General features: G+C 38.6%; 1 protein-coding gene across 6 annotated transcripts in view; it reads right to left on the bottom strand.

The window, feature by feature from the left end:
* Positions 1–475: 475 nt before the first annotated feature.
* Positions 476–25,799, bottom strand: part of LOC134349723 (inositol polyphosphate-4-phosphatase type I A) — a 271,499-nt gene continuing 246,175 nt past the window's right edge. For all 6 annotated transcript variants that reach the window (XM_063054477.1, XM_063054480.1, XM_063054481.1 and 3 more), the window contains 3 exons: positions 18,675–18,787; positions 15,277–15,431; positions 476–6,178 (listed from right to left, as the gene is read on the bottom strand). In XM_063054477.1, the coding sequence (XP_062910547.1) occupies positions 6,046–6,178; positions 15,277–15,431; positions 18,675–18,787 (401 nt within the window). In that variant the 3' untranslated portion in view covers positions 476–6,045. The remainder of the gene's footprint in view (positions 6,179–15,276; positions 15,432–18,674; positions 18,788–25,799) is intronic.

Raw genomic sequence — 25,799 nt, 5'->3', positions numbered from 1 at the left:
ATGGTTAATAAGTTCAGGAATTTTCCCTAGTGAACAGAGATTGCGAACTTGGCAGTACTTGCAGAGTTAAATACTGCAAGTTCCACACTGTGCTATAAAAAAAAACTCTGAATTCTTAACTCCTAAATTGATAAAAATGAAACATAAAATGAGATTTCGGAAGTTCGGGTGGGTGGAAGGAGCAAATAAAATATGAGCAAGCCTGCTAAACAGTTGGGATTATACTGTACCCACATAAATAAAATCAGTACACCAGAATTAAATTACTAGGTAGGAATGCCAGCTTACAGCATGGGAGATGTCTTGGCATTGGAGTAGAAACCAAACGTTTTTGAATATAAAATAGTTATAACAAATACAGGTCCATGGCATGGACATCAATCAGAAGCAGCAAAAAACTGTCACAATCACATTAGAGCAATTGGTCTCAAAATAGGTTTAATACTATTCAAGAAGGACCACAAATCTATGTCTTTAATTTTGTTTATTTAAAAGGTTATTAGAAACATTGAATAAAACTGGATTATCTTAGAACAGTGAGTACAGGCTTTATGCAGTGGCAGGCACACAGAGTGAAGGACTCCCTCGCAAATCTTTGCAAGTTCTAGTTTACAAGATGCAAAGACTGCAGCTCTAGGGTTTATCAAATTTAATACTGCTCAAGATTGGGGTAGTGCTGACAGAGGACATGGACAAGGAGAACAAGTGTGGCTCAAGTTCTGAAGTGTACTTTGTTGAAGCTGGAACGGAAAACCTCAAAAAAAAACTCAATACTACACAATATGATTTTAAAAAGTCACTGCAGATTGTAAGAATTTTTTTTATTTCTGCAGATGTCTCCCAGCAACTCTACTTTAGTTGCATCAGCTTCCCAGGTCTAAAAAAATTTTCAGCAAGAAGTGGACAAGCTCAGGGTTTTATAGATACTGCGGATTAGCTACATGTGAGGTTATGACAACACTATTTTAACCATTTCAATTAGCTTTAGTATTAAATGGCCTATACACAATACAGGTAAATATACTTCATGTGCATCAACTCAAAGTACTGATCACAATGTGAAGTTTCACTTTGCAACAAAACTTAGAACTTTGGCATGAATTTATCAGACGCGCCAACCTTTCTGCAGTTTGTCATGCATCCAACTGCACTTTGTACATTGGGTTGTCAGAATGTTAGCTCGCCCGAGGTCCACCAAACCCACCGCTGCTCTTCATCATAACCATGGGTGAACAGAGTTTTCTCTTAAACATGATGTGGCGGGTCCTCTTGATTACATTCGCTGGTCTGGAGCATTTAATGTCATTGCTGGTTTCCATACAATGGTGGCATTCACTTATACCACAAAAGGTGATCATGAAACACTATACACACTGTTTAACATCTTCCCCTAATGCCAGCACATAAATCAAAAGGTAAGTGTAAATATCATCCACAAATATATGTACTGAAATCACATGCAAAGTCATTCTATTTGTTGGCAAGCACAGTAAAAATTCTCCCTGTAAAGTGCTTTTGGACATTCAAGGAACATAAAAGATCCAATACAAATGGATATGCTTTCAAAATAAATGGAATATAGTGAGTAGATGTCAGGGTTGATATGGCAAGGTGGTTTATTTACAGGATTTTTTTCACCCCATGAGTGGGATTAACCATTCAATAGAACACAGACCACATTCCTTCAGCATGTACACCCTTTGGCGCATTTTTATGAGGACTTTAACTACTAGTTATATTTAAAACAAATAGCTGATAAAATGACCACAATGAAGGCCTCATCACAAATAACCAACCCTACTGGTTGTAGGCTTCTCGAATGGAATAAGAAGGAATAAAGCTGCTCGGTAGCAATGCAACCCAATAACTTTAGAGATGTGAATCCAGATAGGAGTAGGAACCAGATATTCTTAAACATAAAATTCTTATGACAAATAAAGGTGGAAGTTAGAAGTACCCAAAAATACTATAATAGAGGAATTGGTCTTAAAATAGGATTAATACTACAAAAAATGATTATGAAACTACAATATATTTATAAAAGCTTATGAATAGAAATTGTCAAGCCAGTTCTGACATGTCCTACCTTATTCAAATTGTGACTAACTCACTAAAAGTATTGCAATTATGAGTTGCCTTTTTTTAGCTAAAATATTTCTACATTTTTAAAAATTTCATAATTAGGTTTTCAAAGCCAAATGCTATGGCCATTTCTTCTCAAAGGCTATTTGAAGGACTGTGCAACCTCCACTTGACTATCCAATGAGATCAGAGCTAATTCTGACCCGGGCTCCCTGCCTTTAATAAGAATAAGCACATAAGCAGCAAAAATTACATTAAAAGGAAAGTCCTGATAGATTAACAGCTTAACATATATCTAGATGTTTTTTAAACCACAAAAAGATCATGTACAAATTCTTGAAAATTAAATTCCTAAAAAGACAGGAAATAGTAGATGAACAGACAAATTTTGTATACTTCCTCATGCGACCATTTTGGAATTCTTTCTAGGGTTATTTTTGCGCTCATTGGTGATTGTAATTTGGCGTGTAATGCAAATTTCTCAAAAAGCCTGATCATATTAATTGCTTAACGAGAAAAGGAATAAGCTGTTGCAGTGTACTGGAAACATATGAATTGGAAGGCAGCTTGTTTTATATTAAGACAACTGGTTAACCTAATACATTAGCCTCAGATGTATTATGACAAATCATAAATTCTGTTCTTTCAGGCATATGTAGCAGTTAAAAAGTATTTAAAAGCGATAATCAAGACTGAAGGAATTAAATTCTTTGAAAGCATTGGAAAGACTGTCTTCCCAATGTGTATAGTTATTCAGTAAATCGCTGAGTTTACTGAAGCTAGACGTTCCAGGCGCAGATCCATGGTCTTGCGAGACTAACGGATGCCACCACCAGCTGAGGGGAATGCACAAAGAGGACATCTGGCTCATGGAGAGAAAACTGACCTGACACTACAGCCCAATTCTTGCTTATGTGGATTGGGGTACAAAGTCTGAGGACAAGCTTATGTTGAACTGTGAAATATATCCCTACACAAATAATCAGGCAACACCTAACATGTTTCTACTCAGATAAATGCTTGGCTAACAGGGAAATCCTACTTCTCTTGGAATCATCTTGCAGTGAGAAAACACTTAGAGTGCCATTACAAGTTGCTGTAAGTACTGCATTCACTTTTATGAAGTTGCTCACTATAAAGCCAAGGTGACTTTAATTAATACACAGCCATTTAATTGTATTATCCAGAGGTTAGAAGCCTTAATTCTGAGTTGATCCAGTCCTGTTGCTGGAGCCATTTGGGGACAGAATATCTGAGTCTTGCTGTTAACAAACCTAATGATGTTCTCAATAATAACATATTTTCCCACCCAGAAGGAAATCTTGAGTAATTTTTTTAGACAAAGTGTAATTTTAATACCTCATCTGTTTGCCCTGACTGAAATTAGGTAATTTAAAACAAACCTGGTTTCTGGCTTGATGCAATCTATTATTAAAATATCTTACCCAAATTCGGTACTAAAATAATGTCTAACAGAAATTCAAAGAGCAGTAAGTTATGTCAACAAATATCTTGGTGTATCTAACAAAGACTTGTAGAACGGTTGAAGATAAGCGACTTGTCAGTTTCCTTTTTAATATTTCATATTGGAGGTGAGAAGCACTTCCCTTTATACAGCCTACTTGAATCTAATGTGATTGTAGGAAACAAAAACAATCCCACAGGTAACATACATCTATCAGTTTGAATACTGCAAAACATAAATAAAACTTGTAAAAGTTAACAAAAAAGTGAAGAGTTTTGGATCAAATGAAATGTTCATATACATTATATACATAAAAATGTGCAACTTAAATCACAACTGCATCTCACAGTATGATATGGAATACACAGTTAATTTACAGGATTTGCAAGTATAATACAACATAATCAAGTGTACAAATACAATTTAATTTCCTCATCTATACTAATATTCTCAAGTACAGTCCTTTCTGTTTTGCAAATTTTTATCAGTCTCTACCAGGCAGAACAAACGGTTGACATGCTTTTGAATTCAGACAAGACAAACTTTGCACAAATTACTGCTTTGAAAAAGATGTGAACGAAATCACAAGGAAGAATATTGGTTCAGTGAAGCCATATCTGCATTTCATCTGCACCTTCTAGTAAATCTAGTGGAGTGTTTGGGATTTTAATTCTATGCCCAGCATGGTGCATGGAAAATCTTCATATGCAGTGGCATTGTAGCAGCTGAAACAGCAAAGTTTTACAATTTCCTTCTACAGTATTTTTGCTCCAATTGCTTTCAGTACCATCTTTCTCGTGCATCTTGTAAAATGGCAATGAATACACTCTACGTAAAACAGTTACAAATTTTGTAAACCTTATAAATAAAATTCATGTATAATTCCCTTAAAATTAACAGTATAATAAAAATGCATTTGACTTGGTTTACTTGGGCCTTTACATACAAGAGCCCTCTGTTGCTTAAGTGCTTTAATGTAGGTATGTGCATTTAAAAGTAAGTATTACAATTTCCTCTATATGTCTAATTGCAAAAGACTACATTATAGAAGCACTTGACTGTTGCTAGCAGACTGGCAGATATGTACTGCATTCTGGATGTTAGAGATCAAACTAATTTTCCAATCTATTTTAAAAAGTTTGTAATTTTTCTTTGATCCACAGGATTAGCATTTAGACATTCCCACAATGTCTACCTTAGTTGAGAACATTCCCTATGCAAGGAAACAAAAATGCTGTGCAAAACCATGAAGATTTGGTTGCGAATAAACCAAGTTTATGAAAGTACATTCGTCAGACCTAAAGGCATGTTTAGTCATTAGTTTCCAACAGGCTCTCTCTGCATTCCTTTCCTGGTAGTTGGTTTATGATCAAAAAAATACAATGTTATTGCAACACAAAAAAAAATGCAAAGCAAGCCTCTTTGTACAAGGGCATATATAATTGGACAAGTGATAACACAATTTGTTAGCAAGAGACTAGGCAATGTGAATTGCAGTATGATTTAGGCAACAGTGAAAATGTAGGGACCTGGTTGCAATATCTGGAATGGTGACAAACATGTAAAGCAAGTCTGCATTTTCCTGAAGTGAAGCAATTGGAATGAGGCAGAGAAGTGAGGGGCAGTGAGCTGCATGTTAATTTCTCACCCACGACTTTCCTCATGTACATAGACTTAATGCAATCAAGATTTTGCACTGCTAGAACAACCCTTTAAAAACCTCCCCTTTACTCTTTTCCGCATTCATATTTCTTACATAAACAACGCTAAGAAAAAGCTTGTTACTATTTTTCTGAGTGAACACCACCATTTCCTAAATGCATTACTGAACCTGTATTACTTTCTGCTTTGAATTAAAAGCAGCTACATAGATGCATATATCCTGCAAAGCTGGAGTTACTGTAACGTGGGTATCCTATGGAAAGCCTCACTAATGCAGCTATGAGTGTCAGTAAAATGGAGAGTTCAAGCAAATATTTTTCTGCCAGCCCCCTAAAATCAGCACATCTTCAAAATAAGTACTATTTGTTCTTTTAAAGTGTGAAGCCATGTTTCCAGCAAACCACCTGAAACTTGCATGCAGTTGGAATAGTTTGCACTCAGTTCCAAACAATGCCCACACTGTCCAGTCACACTGTACTGATAATATTGTACAGTGGAAGGACCTCCTATATCCTGGTCTAGTTCTAATGGATTTTATTTTTTTAAGTGCAGATTGCTTTAAAATAGTAAACCCCACACTCTACTCTATCATGTACGTATTATAGTACATCTCAACAGACTAACCAAAAGAGCATGCTCTACATTGATAGAGGAAAAAGACCAATTTGGGTGATTTGCATGTTGAAGACACATTTAACCATTGAACAAACTACTTTTGTTTTGGTTGACAGCTATGTCCACTATACACAATTCATCGTTAAAAATCCCCACAGCTATCACTATAAACAAGTAGTCATTCACAAGAGTCACATTGAGTTAAGGTCTTTTTCCTAATGTTAAGTGTCGACTTTTCCAAAGGTTCCTTCTGGTGGCCTGTAATGTTTTGGAAAAGCCTTCAATTGTAGAGTGTTAAATGCGTACTTGCGACATCCAACATTCTTCATGGTGTTTTCTCGGCGACATCCCTCGCTGGGGAAGAAACAAGCACAGAGAATGATAGCAGCAAAGAAAAAAATGATATACAAAACAAAAGACTTTTAAGACAATAGCAGGATGAGCATTTGGTTAATAATGAAGCATATGAATGGTGAACAATGATTACACAATACATGCTTCACGGACCAGGTTGCTCAGATTTATGCCGTTATGTAAGAACAATTGGTTTAAGGTCAGGTTTGAACACTATTATAACACACCCAAAATAATTTCTGATGAGAAACACAAGAGATTTCTGCAAATCCCAAATGCTGGAGGTACTCAGCAGGTCAGGTAGCATCTATGGAGAGAAATAAAGATTCGATGTTTCAGTCCGAGACTGACCCGAAGAAGGGTATTGGCCTGAAATGTCAACTCTTTATACCTTTCCATTGATGCTGCCTGACCTGCTGAGTACCTCCAGCATTTTGAGTGCACTATTAATTTCTGATGAGACTCTTTAGTTCAGACACACATCTATGGCTGGAATTGGCATCAAATACTTGTGCTTGCTCACTGCAGAAATTATAGTTTTACTGTTAAATTTTACAAAGATAAGCACTAATGTTGTCAATTAATTGATATATATGTGTCATTTGAAGTAGTGGCATACTGAACCATATAGATCCTGAAAGGGTCAGGGCTGCCAAAAGAGAGCTACAGCCAATCTTCTTGCAGACAGGAGCTGATTTTGAAGGACGCTTCATGCTAAATGGGTAAATATATTGATCAGAGACTAGGCAGGCTTCAGGATTGATCTTCATTCTGTTCTGAAGCGAAGTGACATTAGAAGAGCTTGGAACCTTTTTCTGGTGCCCAAGGGAAAAGGAAGTCAGCAACTGCACATCAGAATGCAGACAAAGGCAGGCTGGACAGGATTTCATTGCCAAATATCCACCAACATGCCCCTATCTACGTTAGGGATGTGCACAGTTCTTCAAAAGTTTCATACATTTTGATAATTATAAATCACTGTTTTCAGATATGGAATTGTGGAAAATAAAATTGTATAAAATAAAAAGGAGCAATTTGATAACTGTTAAACTGTACAACATACATGGAGCCTTTTAGCCCTCTATGCTAAATAACAGAAAGGAGCCATCTATTGAATACAATTCTCACTCTCCTTTTCCAGTAGCCCTGGGTAAAATCAAAGTGGAAATACTATTGATTTATTCACTTACACTGGCTAAATGGGTGTGCTATAAAAGAGTGCAGAATGCAGTACAATAAATGCCTGTGTTTACACAAGCAAGTTAGTTGTCATATAATAGCTGGCCGGATGTCTGAACAGATTTGTTTTGAACTGGCAAAGCACTTCTTAGGCAAGGTACATAACCCAACTTAAAAAAAACAAGTTATTCCAGTCAAGGCCAATGTACATTTTAGAAGGTTATAATATTTCAAAATAAATCTGAATACAATGTTAAGTACAATCACGCAGTTCCAAGGAAGGAATTACCACTTTTGACGCCGCTTCCAAGAAAGCACTGTCATTTCAGAACTCAACACAGAAGAACGTTACAATATAACAGTCACACAACATCTAAAAGAAAGCATATGACTGCAATAAAGTGTAGGGAGGGTTTTTTTAAAAAATACAGTCCTTATATTTTTGATATATTCCAAGAATTTGAGGTACTGGTCAACTGTTTCTTTACAAGAGATCCAATGTAACAGTGGTTGGAATCTGTCATACATCCTCTAGCTTTAGCTTTGATAAAATATATACATAAAGTACAGTATAAATTGACAATTGTAAGGCAAATTGTATGGTGGACAATTCTATTGCACAACCTTCCATTCAGCGGCTTCTGAGAAACAAGTAGCTAAGCGTTTTTTTAAAATCATTTTGGAAAAAGGAATGGCTTTTAATCTTCTCTTCATTGGCATCGAAATCTGGCCAGCAGATATGCAAGGCTCAGAAAGACCCATACAATCATTAAATTGGGGCTAAAAGCAAGTAAAGGAATGGAATAAAGGAGGCTGGGGTCAAGCCTGCAATCGCGAACGGGCACCAAGCCACTCAAGTTCTTCTGTGTGACTACCTCCCGCGTTCCAATGCTGTGAAAAGGGAAAATATAGAGAAGGTGGCAAAAGTAGGGGTGGGTCACGGGGAAAGGCAGCAAAACAAGCGAGCGGCAAATATAGAACAGGCAAAGATAGAACAGGAGAGGGGGAAGGGTGGGGGGGTTGAGTGGGGGCGGGCGGGGTGAGTGGGGGCAGGTCAGGGTGATGGGGCAGGTCGCGGTGAGGGGGCAGTAGTTCGGGGTGAGAGGGGGCAGGTCGGGTGAGGGGGGCAGGTCGGGTGAGGCGGCAGGTCGGGTGAGAGGGAGCAGGCGGGGTGAGATGAGGGTGGGGTGAGGGCAGTGGGGGAGGGCTCATTTTATATACAAAAGGGTCAAATAGAAATTACAAGGGAGAGAGGCACCAAAATCAGCAAATTAAAATAAGATTGACAAAAGTAACAGAAGAGGAAGAGTGACAAAAGGGAAAAAAGAGAGAAGTTGAAAATTCAGAAAGAATGCCAATGGTTTCTCATGTTCAGTCTGTATGTAACAAGTACATGCTGCACTGCCATACCTCATATCATGCTTTAAATTGTACAAGCAAACTGAACGTGATTAACCATCCTCGTATTTAACCCTTTCTCACCATCTAAAGGTAAATTAATTAACGTTTCCACAGATTGTTTTAGAATATCCATGGATCATAATAAGGCAAACTGGATTGCTATTTTTCGCCTAAGCACAAATTGGTTAGTTCTGGGAGTTCTTAAATAATATATTCCACAATACTTACTACGGTGCTAAGGTAAATGTAAGAATAAATGAGTAAAAATTAGAATTCAATTATAAATCACAACTTTATTTTAGAACTATGGCAATATAAAGGTTTTCTTTCAAAACAATTTAGTCATCTGTTGGAATAAAAAGGGCAATTAATGAAAAGACAAATTTAGAGTTTGCCAGATGCTCAATCTCTCTTTGATGTTTTGGTGAGATAGGATTAGATGACAGGTAAACATAGAAAGGATAAGAAAACTACAAAAACTTTGAAACAAGGTACACAATTAAATTAACTTTAAAACTTGAATGTTCAAACAGGATTTGATCATTTTGTGCAGAATGGTTTACTGTGACTTAAATTCTTATCCTTTCTTATACAGCAAATTAAGAACATGTCTAATGCTGAAACTTTTCTGTACTTGCGAAATATTTAAAGGATTCGGAGCTCCTGAAATTTGCAAAACATGAAGCGAAATTGATGAACAATGCATAAAGGAGGAGTATAAAATTAAAAACAAGGAAAGCTTTTGGACACCTTTGTAATCTTAGCCACATTCACATTGTTCTGTTGGACAAGAAACAAGCAATTTTACTGCTTTTGTGTGCAGGAATACGAGCAAACTGCAGAAGAGGTATCTAGAGAGAATGCCAGATAAACAAGTGTAAATGAACAAAGTATTTCAGTTTACTTACTTCCCACAGTTCAGTCATTTGAAAATGAAAAAAAAAATTGCAGCATGTGGTTATTTAGCTTTTTAACCACTGTACTATTCACTTGTTTATTTATTAATCATAATTTAATCCCTTTCTACCTTAAAAATTGAGGCTGAGAGGAAAATTGGATCAGCCCTGATGAAATAGTGGAGCAGACTTGAAGGGCCAAATGGCTTAATTCTGCTCCTATATCATATGCTCTTCCATCTGACTGCTTTTCAATCTTGTGGTGGGTTTCCCAGAGGTCCATGGAGCTGCAGAGTAGGTACACTGATGAACCTTTACAAGGTTTATGGGCTGATACCGAGCCTCCAGGTCACACTTCAGAAAAATTGAAACAGATACTGCAAACTTGCTATGCTTCCATGAGAAGCACCAAGAACAAAGAAGTGGGAGCCAGGTAGTAAATAGACAGTAAAGGTCAATCAGGTGATCGGTACTGGGACCCTCATTGTTTAAAATATAATGACTGTGATATATGAACATAGGAGGTATGATAAGTATACAGATGACAAAAGAATTCACAGTGATGTTGGTAGTGAGGACCATGGTTGAGAGCTGCAGGACAATACTGATTAGTTGGTGTGAGGGGCAACGTGTGCATAGATGAAATTTAATTCAGATAATTGTGAGGTAGTGGGATTTGAGAAAACTACCAAGGGCATGACATATACAATCAAACATCAGGCTCTGAGGAATAATGAGGAACAGAAGAATCTTGATGTACAAGTTTTTTTCACATTTATCGTGTATTGCATTGTATTGCTGCCGCTGTTAACAAATTGCACACATATGCCATTGATATTAAACCTCATTCTGCTTATTATACAAGTTCAAGGTGGCAGCATAGGTAGATAAGGTGATAAAGGCGTACTGGATACTCGCCTTCAGTAGCCAGGGAGCAGAACGTAAAAGCAGCGAGGCTGTGGTACAATTTTATACAATATTAAGTCAAAAGTGAAGTTCCGCGCACAGTTCCAATTGCCAAACTCTAGGAAGGACGTGGTTACACTAACGAGGGTGCAGACAAAATTCACCGGGATATTGCCTGAGATGGAATGTCTCTGTTATGACCCAAGACTCGGTGTGTTTTCATGGGAGCAGAGAAGACTGACAGGAAATCTGTTGGAGATGCACAAAATTATGAGGGGCATAGAGAGGTAGAGAGTAGGAAACTATTCTCCATAGCATAGGTTTAGGGGTAAGAGATTCAGGGTGAAATTACAAAGTACTTTTGTTATACCAAGAGGGTGGTTGGAACTTGGAACAAACTTCCTGGACTCATGGAGGTGGCAGGTCTTCTCTCAAAAATTTAGCAATATTTAGGCAAATACTTGAATCACCAAGGCACAGAAAACTGTGGACTAATTCTGGCAAAATGGAGTAATTATAGGTTGATATTTGATGGGCAGCATCAACGTGGTGGGCTGAAGGGCTTGTTTTTGTGCTTTATCATTAACGAATAGAAAATCCGATGGAGTTATTGTTGCTGCTCTTTTAGGTAAATGCTGGCTCCTTCAGCAGATGAAGTTAAATGTTACATTTGAAATTAGAAGTATATTTGAGAGTGCAAACACGAGGAAATCTGCAGATGCTGGAAATTCAAGCAACACACACAAAATGCTGGTGGAATGCAGCAGGCCAGGCAGCATCTACAGGAAGAGCTACAGTCGACGTATCGGGCCGAGACCCTTCGTCAGGACTAATTGAAAGAAGAGGTAGTACGAGATTTGAAAGTGGGAGGGGGAGGGGGAGATCGAAATGATAAGAGAAGACAGGAGGGGAAGGGATGGAGCTAAGAACTGGAAAGTTGATTGGCAAAAGGGATACAAGGCTGGAGAAGGGAGAGGATCATGGGATGGGAGGAGAGGAGCCCCAGAGGAAGATGGAGAGCAGGCAAGGAGTTACAGTGAGAGGGACAGTGGGAGAAAAAAGAGAGAGAAAGAAAGGGAAAAAAGAAAAATTAATAATAATAAATAAATAAGGGATGGGGTAAGAAGGGGAAAAGGAGCATTAATGGAGGTTAGAGAAGTCAATGTTCATGCCATCAGGTTGGAGGCTACCCAGACAGAATATAAGGTGTTGTTCCTCCAACCTGAGTGTGGCTTCATCTTTACAGTAGGGGAGGCCGTGGATAGACATATCAGAATGCGAATGGGACGTGGAATTAAAATGTGTGGCCACTGGGAGATCCTGCTTTCTCTGGCGGAAAGAGCGTAGGTGTTCAGCGAAACAGTCTCCCAGTCTGCGTCAGGTCTTGCCAATATATAGAAGGCCGCACTGGGAGCACCGGACGCAGTATATCACTCCAGCCGACTCACAGGTGAAGTGTGACCTCACCTGGAAGGACTGTCTGGGGCCCTGAATGGTGGTGAGGGAGGAAGTGTAAGGGCATGTGTAGCACTTGTTCCGCTTACAAGGATAAGTGCTGGGAGGGAGATCGTTGGGAAGGGATGGGGGGGGGAAACGAATGGACAAGGGAGTCACGTAGGGAGCAATCCCTGCGGAAAACAGAAAGGGGGTGGGAGGGAAAGATGTGCTTAGTGGTGGGATCCCGTTGGAGGTGGCAGAAGTTACAGAGAATAATATGTTGGACCCGGAGACTGGTGGTGTGGTAGGTGAGGACAAGGGGAACCCTATCCCTAATGAGGTGGTGGGAGGATGGGGTGAGAGCAAATGTGCGTGAAATGGGAGAGATGTGTTTGAGAGCAGAGTTGATGGTGGAGGAAGGGAGGAAGGGAAGCCCCTTTTTTTTTAAAAAAAGGAAGACATCTCCTTCGTCCTGGAATGAAAAGCCTCATCCTAAGAGCAGATGTGGTCGAGACGGAGGAATTGCGAGAAGGGGATGGTATTTTTGATAGGGTGGGAAGAGGAATAGTCCAGGTAGCTGTGAGAGTCCGTAGGCTTATAGTAGACATCAGTAGATAAGCCGTCTCCAGAGACAGAGACAGAAAGATCAAGAAAGGGGAGGGAGGTGTTGGAAATGGACCAGGTAAATTTGAAGGCAGGGTGAAAGTTGGAGGCACAGTTAATAAAGTCAACAAGCTCAGCATGCGTGCAGGAAGCAGCGCCAATGCAGTCGTCGATGTAGCAAAGAAAAAGTAGGGGACGGATGCCAGTATAGGCTTGGAACATAGATTGTTCCACAAAGCGAACAAAAAGGCAGGCATAGCTAGGACCCATACGGGTGCCCATAGCTACACCTTTAGTTTGGAGGAAGTGGGAGGAGCCAAAAGAGAAACTATTAAGGGTAAGGACTAATTCCACTAGACGGAGGAGAGTGGTGGTAGAGAGAACATTGACTTCTCTAACTTCCATTAATGCCCCTCCTCCCCTGATTACCCCTTCTCTTATTTATTTATTCCTTTTCTTTCTCTATCTCTTTTTTCTCCCTCTGTCCCTCTCACTATAACTCCTTGCCTGCTCTCCATCTTCCTCTAGTGCTCCTCTCCTCCCGTCCCATGATCCTCTCCCTTCTCCAGCCTTGTATCCCTTTTGCCAATCAACTTTCCAGTTCTCTCCATCCCTCCCCCTCCTGTCTTCTCCTATCATTACGGATCTCCCCCTCCCCCTTTCAAATCTCTTACTATCTCTTCTTTCAGTTAGTCTTGACAAAGGGTCTCGGCCCGAAATGTCGCCTGTACCTCTTCCTATAGATGCTGCCTGACCTGCTGCATTCCACCAGCATTTTGTGTGTGTTGCTTGTATATTTGAGAGTATTCTATTACCCAAAATGAATCTCTTAATTTCTAATTCTTGAACGATGAAGTGAAGACAAGACAAATGGACCATAATATGGAAAAATGCGAGGTCACCCACTTGGTAGAAATAATAGAGAAGTGGAGTATTGCTTTTAAATGGTGTGTAATTAAACAGATGGTGTTCATTGAAACTGGGGCATCCTTGTATACAAAACACAGAGCTAATGTGCAGGTACTGCAAATAATTATGAAGGCAAATGTCTTTGCTAAAAGTGGATTTGAGTACTGTATTAGAGTGAAGTCTTACTTCAATACTATGCACAGGGCTGTTGTTCTTACCCAAGGAAGGATGGAGGGAGAACAGTGGAGATTCACCAGATTTACTGCCATTTGTACTGGTGGGTGAAGGATGTTCACAGTGCAAAGATGAAGTTTGCTCTGGCTGGAATTTCTATGGCAAGGCATCTCAATCTCAATAGTAAAAATCAACATAAAATTTATTACCTAAAATATTTACATGCTATAATATAATAACGTTGATTCATTTTCTTGCAGGCATTTACAGAAAAATAAAACTAATAGAATTTACAAAAAAAACTATACATAAACAAAGACAAACAAGGAACCAGTGTTGAAAAGTAAACAAGTAGTGCAAATAAAAAAATACCAAGAACATGAGTTGTAAAGGAGTCCTTGGAAGTGAGTTGTTCAGAGTAATGGTGAGTGAAGTGGGATCCAAGGCTTTCATAGCTCCTGCCTGATGGTAGTAGTGAGAGGAAAGCAGGGTCGTGTTGGGGTGGGATGTGTGAATAGGGTCCTTGATGATGGGTGCTGCTTTCTTGTGGTAGTGCTCCACTTAACTGTGCTCAAAGATGGCAAGGGCTTTGCCTGTGATGGACTGGGCTATTTAAGAATTGTCCTTTCAGTCAGAGACAACAAGAAATTTCTTTAACCAAAGGATAACAGATCTTTGAATGCTCAGTTGTTCAGTACTTTACAGGGAGAAATTAATAGATTTTAGAACATTGGTGGATTTAGGGTGGACCGAATTAGTGCAGGGACTTGTACAGAGATAAATGATTAGCTATAATCTTATTGATTACATCTGCTTCCAATTCTTAAACTGTTATAAACTAGCTGCAACATCTAGTGGAATAGTGCTTCAAATTTTATTTTGTCACCTGAAAAGTTAAATATATTTTCAAAACTGCTTCAGTAATTTTGTTTATAGCCTATTCATGGCACTCTGGAATTTTTCCATATGCACGCACATTCTGAAACATCATAGTCTTTTCTTGGCTCATTTTTGGTTCATTGCACAAAATTTACTATGCCTGGAGACAGCAGAAAATGGGGGAAAGTGAGCTGGAGTAAGAGATAGCAAGGTAGGAGAAAAGTGACAAGGCTAAGTTGTTAACACATCCTAACAATTTCTGAAACAGGCCCTGTTGGGAAGGTTTTGTGATGGGATATTAAGTTTTGATGGTGGCAAGATAAAACTGATAGGCTTTTGTAGGGCACTGACAGCTTGGGGAAATTCAGATTGTCAGCAACATAATTTTAATAGATAGGAAAGCAGGACACAGTGACCAAGGTATAGTTATTGCTACAAACTATTCAAAGCTGATTTTAGTCACACTGTTTTACCTTTACCCAATTAATTATGTTAACTGCCTGCTGCATGGTGATTTTGCTGACCCAACATTGGAGTTAGTTTACCCATTTTGGGTAAGTGGCAGAGTTTTGATGCACTCCCTTCTCCAAGGCAACTCACTGCATCCCAATTTACAAATTTGTACAATAATGAGGCACAGCTTTTCTGCAGTTTGCTTCTTTCCACAATTAATGTGCGCAGTCTTGAATGGCTTGCCAAAGAATGACAGCTTACCTCCTCATGCAGTCCAGGGCTTGTGTGAAGACCTGAGGAGCCATGCCATGCTCATGCTGCAGGATCAGGCACTGTTCCAGAGTGATTGACATAGCAGTCCGGTCCTTGGCACTTTTACAGCTTGTAAACCGAACACCATTTAATCTACGGCAAATCTGATCACAAAATGAAATAAAAATAATGCTATTATTTTAATACTGCAAAAGACCCACATTTCAAAATAGTTAGAATAGTACAGCACAGCACAGGCTGTTTGGCCTACGATGTTGTGCCAATCTCTTAACCTACTAAGATCAATCTAGCGCTTTCCTCTCACATGGACCTTCATTTTTCTATCATCCATGTAATCCACTTTAATTTTTAATTAAAATGAAAATGCAAGCTAAAGAAATCCATCTGATTAGATCTCCTAGCTGTAGTAATCTACCACAACAAAACAGAACCCATCAAATAATTCGGAAATATTTCAAAGAATCTTGCATGACATTCATTACTTTACAGTTGTCAACCGATAGATAATTGAAGCAGCTGCTGTAAGTAAAACATGTCTCCAGAAATAGATACGAGTAAAATGGAAGAAGGAACACTAGGACAATTCCTACACTTTGTGATGTATCATTAAACTAGTGGAACAGTCAATAGACCATCTCAAAAAAAGAATCAGAAAAAAATCTGAAATAAAAGCTGAAAATGCTAGAGGAATTCAGTAGGCCAGGCAGCATCTATGGAAAGAGAAATTTCTAACATTTCAGCTCTGGCACTGTTCATCAGAAAGGGAAAACATAAGGTATAGGCAGCAGAGAAAGCAGGGGAGAAGGACGGGCAGATCAAAGGGAAGGTCAAATAACCTAATGTGACAGTTAAGACCAGATTCTCCTGTACTGCGACAATGAGGCCAAATGGATTGAGGAACAGCACTCTATCTTCCAGACCAGTTCTTTTTTGTTCCATTTTTTTGTATCCTCTGGCCTTCTGGGTATATCCTACGCCTCACAGCCATATCCCTTCAATCCATGGCATGAAAGGATATGGGGAGAAGGCAGGAGATTGAGGCTGAGAGTGAAAATGGATCAGCTGTGATGAAATGGTGGGTTTTATTGTCTTACCATTAGTAGCACATTAGACTACTGTAGGATATTAATCAGTTCTTATCTACTCTTTAACTGGCCCGCTGTCAGATAGATCCAGAAGTGCCAGGAACAGAACCAGAATCTCTACATCCTCTTTGTGGACCTGACGAAGGCATTTGATACCATAAGTCACACAGGCCTTTGGCGTATCCTTACCAAGTTAGGCTGTTCCCCAAGGCTGGTCAGCATTGTCAGGACATTCCACGATGGCATGATGGCCAGGGTCATCGAAAACGGCTGCACCTCTCACCTCTTCCCAGTAACTAACGGTGTCAAGCAGGGCTGTGTCCTTGCGCCTACTCTGTTCAGCCCGCTTTTTGCCATGATGCTGTTCTCTGCTCTCTCACAGACTGATGCGGGAATAACAATTCACTACAGGACTGATGGACGATTCTTTGATCCATGGTGCCTCAAGCCCAAGACCAAAGTACTGGAAGCAATGGTACGAGACTTCCCCTTTGCAGATGACTGTGCTCTTGCAGTGCACAGTGAAAGGAACCTGCAGGAGCTCACTGCCTCGCTGAGGCAGCAAGAAAATTTGGCCTAACCATCAGCCTGAAGAAGACAGAAGTTCTACCTCAGCCCAAACCTCACACCAAACCTGCTGAACCACGAATTGAGATTGAAGGCACATAGCTCAACTATGTTGTCGCCCTCACTTAACTGGGAAGCTGCCTCACATCCTCCTGCAGTCTAGATCAAGAGGTCTCAAACAGACTTGCAAAAGCTGGGGCATCCTTTGGCAGGCTATGGATGTGTGTGGGGAGAACGTGGCATCCAGCTGAAGACCAAGATGGCAGTCTACAGAGCAGTCGTCCTGACTTCTCTGCTGTATGGCTGTGAAACATGGACCCCATATCGCAGGCACATCAAGATGTTTGACAGTTCCACCTATGATGCTTTTGCAAGATCATGGGCATCTCATGCAAGACACAGTCCCCACCACAGAAGTGCTATGAAAGGCCGAGAGCTCTGGCACAGTGCCACTGATCATGAAGGCTTAACTTTGATGGGTTGGACATGTGGTCCGGATGGAAGACAACCGCCTTCCAAGGCTCGTCAGCCTTTTTTTTTTGCACAGAATGGGAATTAAGGGTTATGGGGAAAAAGCAGGTAGGTGGAAATAAGTACATAGCCAGATCAGCCATGATCTTATTGAATGGCAGAGCAGGCTCAATGGGCCAGATGGCCTACACCTGCTCCTATTTCTTATGTTCAAAGATGGTATTCTTTTCCAAGCTGGCACATAGCACCAGAAAGCAGGAAGGCCCCACAAAGCGTTATAAAGACTGTGTGAAAGTGTCCTTGAAGGCACTCAATATCTCTGTGACTGGTTGGGAGGCCTTGGCCAAAGACCACAATGCCTGGCACCTGGCAGTCTACAAAGGCACCAGCACATTCAAGAGCAGCGGCTGAAGGACCTCGATCAAAAGCATCAGGACTGCAGGAAGAGACAATCCGACCCTTCAATGGCCGTAACATCCCTGACCTGCGGGTGCATCTGCACTTCTCAGTTCCAGCTTCACTCTTATCAGAGGCGTCACTGATGTTATCTTCACTCTCAACATAATTCCAAAAAGACTCCTTAACTGCCATATGAGGTCATCTGTTCTCACTTAAAAAACCATAATCCACAGATTTCTTGCGCCCCCTACCCCACCACCACTTTGAAACATACTGGGATTTGACAGGGTAGATGCAGAGATGATGTCTTTCTGGTTGGCACTCCTAAAACCACAGCTAAGAGTCTGAAAAATAAGAGATCAACCATTCCAGGGAAATGGTAAGGACAGTGGAAACTCAGTTGCTCATTATATTGACAGAGAGATTGATAGATTCTTAGATATTATGGAATTTTAGGAATATTCAGTAATACACATAGAGCAATGCTGCACAGATACAAGCTTTTTGGCCCCATGAGACCATGCCAACCATGATGCCCGCCCAGCTAGTACCAATTTGCTGCATTTGGGCCAGATCCCTCTAAGCCCGGCCCCTTCATGTATCTATCCAATGGCAGGGAAGTGACAGATTAAAACATTAGCCATGATCTTACTGAAAAGCAAGCACGCGTGAGGAGTTGAATGGCCTGATTCTATGTCTTATGTTCTGATTGACATTGTATGGATCACTAGTCATGATATTCAGCCTCGGAAGATTCCTGTTTTGGAGACTGCTAAAATTCTGTTAAAATTGCACACCAAGTACTATTTTTTGGAACAATAATAATTATGGTACATAAACCATAGCATACAGAACTCTGCTTACCTCAGCAGCTTGCCAAAGGATATCTACATTCTTGTTTTTCCGTGCATGGACATTTTGGCCAAGAAATCTCAGCAGTTCAGGCAGACATGTCTGACTCCGGGATCGAGGTAGACCTTAAGAAATTACATTGCTTAATGAGAGCAACAGAACAGCAGAAGGGCAGCATTGTCTTGTTGAATTAGCTTTACATTGCAGGTATCAATAGAACATACAACAGTAGAGCGCTGCATTAGGCTCTCTGGCTCACGTGTTGTGCTGAACTAATTAAATCAGTAATCAAATGCCCAGCTAAACTAACCCCTTCTGCCTTCACAACGCCCATATCCTTCTATTTTCTGCAGATTCATGTGGTGTCTTGATTGTCTCAACTGTATTTGCTTCTACCACCACTCCAGGCAGTGCATTCCACGCACCTACCACTCCTGAGTGTTAAAAAACTTGCCCTGCACATCTCTGAAACTTACTCCCTCTTACCATAAATGCATGCCCTCTGGTGTTAGACATTCCAGCCCTGGGAAAAGATAATGGCTGTCCATCTGTGCTTTTCATAATCTTTTAAATCTCTATCTAATTTCCTCCCTGAGCCTCTGCCACTCCAGAAAAAAATGTTTGACCAACCTCCCCTTAGAACACAATGCTTGCAATCTAAGTAGCATCCTGCTGAACCTCCTCTACACCCTCTCCAAATTCACAACATTCTTCCTATACTGAACGCAATACTCCAGATGCAGCCTAACCAAAGCCTTATAAAGCTGTAAAGATATGATAAACTTCGACATTAGCTAAACTGCATATAAATTTTCTTCTCCATATTGTAATCCTAATAAATAAACATAATGATGAAAAATGACGAAACTATGTACAGGGAGGAGGTCAAACACCTAGAGAGCTGGTGCAGGGATAACAACTTGATGCTTAACGTCACCAAAACCAGGGAGATGATCGTCGATTTCAGACGGTCTCAGCCTGAGCACACACCCCTCAGCATCAGTGGCTCCACAGTGGAGAGAGTGGAAAACATCAAGTTCCTTGGGGTGCAGATCTCAGACAATCTCACCTGGTCCAGGAACACCACTGGGATTGTGAAACGGGCCCAGCAGAGATTGCACTTTCTGAGGAAGCTTAAACAACATCAACCACATCCCCACCAACATCTTAACTACATTCTACAGAGGCGTGGTTGAGAGTGTGCTGACCTTTTGCATCACAACCTGGTACTCCAGCTGCAGTGCTGCTGACAAAAAAGCCTTGCAGAGGGTGGTTAGGGGAGCAGGGAAGGTTATTGGGGTCTCCCTACCTTCTGTCCAAGACCTCTTTCAGAGTCGATGCCTCCAGAAGACACGGTACATCATTAAAGATCCCTCACACCCTCTCCATGAACTGTTTGTTCTTCTGCCATCAGGCAAACGTTACAGGAGCATCAAAACTAAAACCACAAGGCTACTAAACAGCTTCCTCCCACAGGCAGTCAGACTGCTAAATAGCTGCTCCAGCTGACTCTGCTTTGGACACTTTTTTTAAATATAATTTTTATTGAGTTTTCAAAAAGAATACATGAAAAGATAAAATCTACCCACCCCCCTCCCCCCCGATATATATAGTCCTACCTAAAAGAAAGAAAGAGAAAAAAAAAGAAGAGCCGCCTGGGTGTTGGAAGGTTTCCACATGCTCCATGGGATTCAAAATAAATTTGGTATAATTATTCGTTATTTTCCCCAAGTAACCAAATTCTTTGTCGGAGCACTTAAATATGACATCCTATCTTTTGTAAATAAGGGCGCTAAATATTCAAGAATGTTAGATAATTATCTCTTAAATTATAAGTAATTTTTTCAAGTGGAATAGAACTAGCCATTTCATTATTCCAACGATCCATACTTAAATACGAATCAGATTTCCAAGTAACTGCTACAGTCTTCTTAGCTACTGCCAATGCAATTTTTATAAATTCTTTCTGATATTTATTCAATTTAAGTTTCGGTTTTATCCCTTCAATATCACCTAATAGAAATAATACAGGGTTATGTGGAAGTTGAATTCCAGTAATTTGTTCCAATAAGACTCTTAAATTTATCCAAAAGGGTTGAATTTTAAAACAAGACCAAGTAGAATGTAAAGAAGTACCAATTTCTTGATTACACCGAAAACATTTATCAGATAGATTTGAATTTAATCTATTTATTTTTTGTGGTGTAATATATAATTGGTGTAAAAAATATTGTACTAATCTAAGTCGAACATTTATTGTATTTGTCATACTGTCCAGACAAAGTCTTGACCAATTTATTTCATCAATATTAATATTCAGATCTGTTTCCCATTTTTGCTTTGACTTATGGGTTCCTTGTTTAATTGTCTGTTCTTGAATCAAATTATACATACAAGAAATAAATGTTTTAATTTTCCCTTTTTGAATTAAAATTTCAATTTCATTAGCTTTTGGCAAAAACATTGTTTGACCCAGCTTACCTATTAAGTAAGCCCTTAACTGAAAGTAGAAAAAGAAAGTATTATTAGATATTTTATATTTATCCTTTAATTGTTCAAATGACATCAATATACCTCGCTCAAAACAATCTCCTATAAATTTAATCCCTTTTTGGTACCAATTATATAAAAGTTGATTGTCCATTGTAAAAGGAATAAGTCTGTTTTGAAACAAAGGTCTCCTTGCTAATAGAGATTTCTGTGTTTCCTTATCAACATTTATCTTATTCCATAGATCAATCAAGTGTGTTAATATAGGAGATTCTTTCTTTTCCCGTATCCATTTAGATTCCCATTTATATATAAAATCTTCAGGTTTATTTTCTCCTATCTTGTCTAATTCTATTTTAATCCATGCTGCTTTTTGATCATCGAAAAAAGATGCAATAAATCTAAGTTGATTTGCTTTATAGTAATTTTTAAAGTTGGGAAGTTGTAACCCTCCTAACCTAAATTTACATGTCAGTTTTTCCAATGATATTCTTGACATTTTACCTTTCCAAAGAAATTTTCTCACAGATTTATTTAACTCTTGAAAAAATTTCTGTGGCAATTGTATTGGTAATGTTTGAAACAAATACTGTAATCTCGGAAATATATTCATTTTTACAACATTGACTCTACCTACTAATGTTATTGGTAGTATCATCCATTTGTCAAGATCTTCTTGAATTTTTTTCAATAGTGGTAAATAATTAAATTTATATAAATTCTTTACATCACTATCAAGTCTTATACCTAAATACTTTATACCATTTACCGGCCATCTAAATTGGGTTACTAATCGACATTGACCATAGTCTCCTTTAGTAAGAGACAAAATTTCACTTTTATCCCAGTTTATTTTGTAACCTGATACCTTCCCATATTCATCCAATCTAGAAGATAATTTATGTAACGAATGTTGTGGGTTTGTTAAATAGATCAAAACATCATCGGCAAAAAGATTAATTTTATATTCCTCTTGGTTAACTCTAAAACCCATAATATCTGGATCCAATCTAATTAGTTCTGCTAATGGCTCTATCGCCAATACAAATAGAGCAGGTGATAGTGGACAACCTTGTCTAGTTGACCTTTTTAGCTGAAATGGTGTTGAAATTTGAGAGTTTGTCACTACTTTAGCTTTAGGGTTAGAATTTAAAGTTTTAATCCAATTTATAAAAGATGTTCCTAACCCATATTTTTCTAATACTTTAAATAAAAAATCCCATTCTAATCTATCAAATGCTTTTTCTGCATCCAAAGCTACTACTATACTCTTCTCATCCCTTTTTTGTGCCAAATGAATTATACTGAGTAGCCGAGTTACGTATTAGTTCCATAAAAAGAGGAAATAATAAATCTTTAAATTTTTTATAAAATTCAGGTGGAAAACCATCTTCTCCTGGAGATTTATTACTTTGAAGTGATCCTAAAGCTTCTTCAACTTCTTTTAATGTAAAAGGCATATCTAATCCCCTCTGTTCTTCCAAATTGAATTTTGGAAGAGAAACTTGTGATAAAAACCTTTCTATCTCATTAACATCGTTTTGAGATTCTGATTGATATAATTCAGAATAAAAATTTTTAAAGGTTTCATTTATTTCAAGAGGTTTATAAGATATTTTATTTGCCCTTGTTCTAATTGCATTTATTGTTTTGGAAGCTTGTTCTGTTTTCAACTGCCAGGCAAGAATTTTATGTGCTCTCTCACCTAACTCATAATACCTTTGTTTAGATCTTATAACTGCTTTTTCCATTCTATATGTCTGAAGTGTATTATATTGTAACTTCTTATTGACAAGTTGTCTTCGTTTTTCTTCTGACATATATCTTTGTGATTCTTTTTCTATTCTTGTAATCTCTTTTTCCAATAGATCTAGTTCTGCCATATATTCTTTCTTAATTTTAGACGTATAACTTATTATCTGTCCCCTAAGATATGCTTTCATCGCATCCCATAATATAAATTTATCCTCCACTGAATGAAAATTTGTATCCAAAAAAAATTGAATCTGCTTTTTCATAAAATCACAAAAATCTTGACGTTTTAATAATATTGAATTAAATCTCCATCTATAAGCCACTTCTTCCTTATCAGCCATTATTATTGTCATTAATAAAGGAGAATGATCTGATAATATTCTTGCTTTATATTCCATATTTTTCTGTGTTGAATATGCATTGATAATAGAAAAAAATCTATCCTTGAATAAGTTTTATGTCTATGGGAATAGAACGAATAGTCTCTTTCTTTAGGATTGATTCTTCTCCATATATCAATCAAATTTAAATCTTTCATCAATGATAAAGTTAGATTTACTACCTTCGATTTTATAACAGCCTTGGTTGATCTATCTAAGACTGGGTCTAAGCAAAAATTGAAGTCGCCTCCAATTAATATTTTTCCATGTGCATCCGCCAAATTCAAAAAAGTTTCTTGTATGAATTTTGCATCATTTTCATTTGGTGCATAAATATTCATAAAAGTCCATAGTTCGGAAAAAAGTTGACAATGTATAATCACATATCTCCCCACAGAATCAGTTATTACATTTTGTATCCTAATTGGTAACGTTTTATTGATCAAAATTGCTACTCCCCTCGCTTTTGAATTAAATGAGGCCGCAACAACATTACCCACCCAATCTCTCTTTAGTTTCTGATGTTCTGTTTCTGTTAGGTGCGTTTCCTGTAAAAAAGCTAAATCTATCTTTATTTTTTTAATATATGTTAAGATTCTTTTTCTTTTCACTGGTCCATTAAGCCCATTAACATTAAAACTCAAAAAATTCAATAAATTAGTCATTATTCTTAACAAAGTTACTCCAATCTAAAACATTACTTTATCTTCTCAACTCTCATAGTTCCTTGGGGAATCACTTTAAACTTCACCATGATGCTATGTGTTCCCCCCCCAACCTTCCAGGCAAAAAGAAAAAAAAATAGAAAAAAAAAGAAAAAACAAAATACCCCCCCCCACTAATGTTGTGAATGAAAAGATACACAACACTACCCCCCCCTCCATTTTACGGGTCGCGGCAAAAGCCACGCTTGCACACATGATTAACGTAGCAATCGATCAGTGCTTCTTCCAGCTCCCCCGCAACAAAAAAAGTTATATATATATATATAAACAAAATTAGTATTATTATTCCCAGCTAATTTCCTCCAGTATTAACCTTTCTTACCCCCCTCATATAATTAATACTATATTTATACTTTCATCCAGCTTCAAAAATCCAACAAATCCATTCTTAAACCCAATCTTCATCTTCATTCTATCTCGCTCTCCTGAGTTTGTTCTTGTATCTGGTGAATATTCAGAGAATCTTGCACAAACTGCTCTGCTTTCTGGTAGTCATCAAAAAATCTTTTTTCTCCACCAGACAAAAAAATCTTCAAAGTTGCAGGATAACGCAGTATAAATTGATAACCATGCTCCCATAGGGTTTTTTTCACTGGATTAAACTTCTTCCTTTTCTTCAAAAGTTCGTAACTTATATCAGGGTAGAAAAAAACTCTTTTCCCTTTAATTATCAATGGCCCTTTTCTATCTTTGGCAGCTCGAACAGCCGCCTGTAGAATCCTTTCCTTGTCTTGAAATCTTAAGAATTTTATTAAAATCGATCATGGATATTGGTCATCTTTTGGTTTTGGTCTTAAAGCTCTATGTGCCTGTGCCCGCTCAATTTCAATTGATCGAGCCTCCTCTTCCATTTGCAAAACCTCCGGGATCCATCTTTGAAAAAATTCTATTGGCTTTTCTCCTTCCATACCTTCTGTAAGACCAACAATTTTTATATTATTACGTCTACTGAAATTTTCCAACATGTCCACTTTCTCCAAGAGTCGGTTTCTTTCCGAGTTCCAGACAAGCAAATCATTTTCTGTTTTTTCCACTCTATCATTCATAAGCCCCATTTCTCTTTCCATCTTCTGAAGCTTCTTTTCCATTTTGTCCTGTCTCCATAACTTTATTATAGCATCTCTTCGTGTCTCTAAGCTCTTCTCTTACTTTCCTTAATTCAGCCGTTGATCGCAATACAGCCTCTCTTATGTCTCTATCATCTCCTTTACTTCCACTCGCTTCCAATTCTTCCTCCTCTTCTTCATCTGTGTTCTCTGCAGAATCCAGTTCTGACTCTGAGTCATTTTCAATTGCAGTGGGTGTCAGTTCTTGTAGTTTGCGTTGTGTCGATTTGTGCATGCACTCTTCTTTGCGCATGCGCAATTCCGTTGTCTTCTTCGGAGCAACCTCTGCCACCGCCATTGCTCCCTGTTCTACCGAAGGAGATCCAACCTGAGTCCGAGGCTCCATCGTTGCAGTAGGCCCTTTTTTCTTCCCGTCTCGCGGCTGCTTCGCAACAGCAGACTTCTTTTGTTGCGGTTTAGGAGGCATACCGTAAAGTAATCTTACAAAGTTTATAAATAGTTTTCAAAAAATATTTACCAACTTTGTTTTATTTAAACGGTACTTTACTGATTTGTTGCAGGAGAGCTGAATTTACACGTCTCAATCCCACGTCATCACGTGACGCCCCTGTGCTTTGGACACTTTTAACTTGCACTGGACAGTTATAACTAATTTTAACTGACATGTGGCTATTTATTGTTATGTTTATTATTTAGTGTTGCGTTTGTTATATTATGATT

Source organism: Mobula hypostoma, chromosome 7, assembly GCF_963921235.1.
Source record: "Mobula hypostoma chromosome 7, sMobHyp1.1, whole genome shotgun sequence".
NCBI classification, from domain to species: Eukaryota; Metazoa; Chordata; class Chondrichthyes; order Myliobatiformes; family Myliobatidae; genus Mobula; species Mobula hypostoma.
The sequence above is the reverse complement of the archived record's forward strand: the minus strand, read 5'-3'. Positions and strand labels throughout refer to the sequence as shown.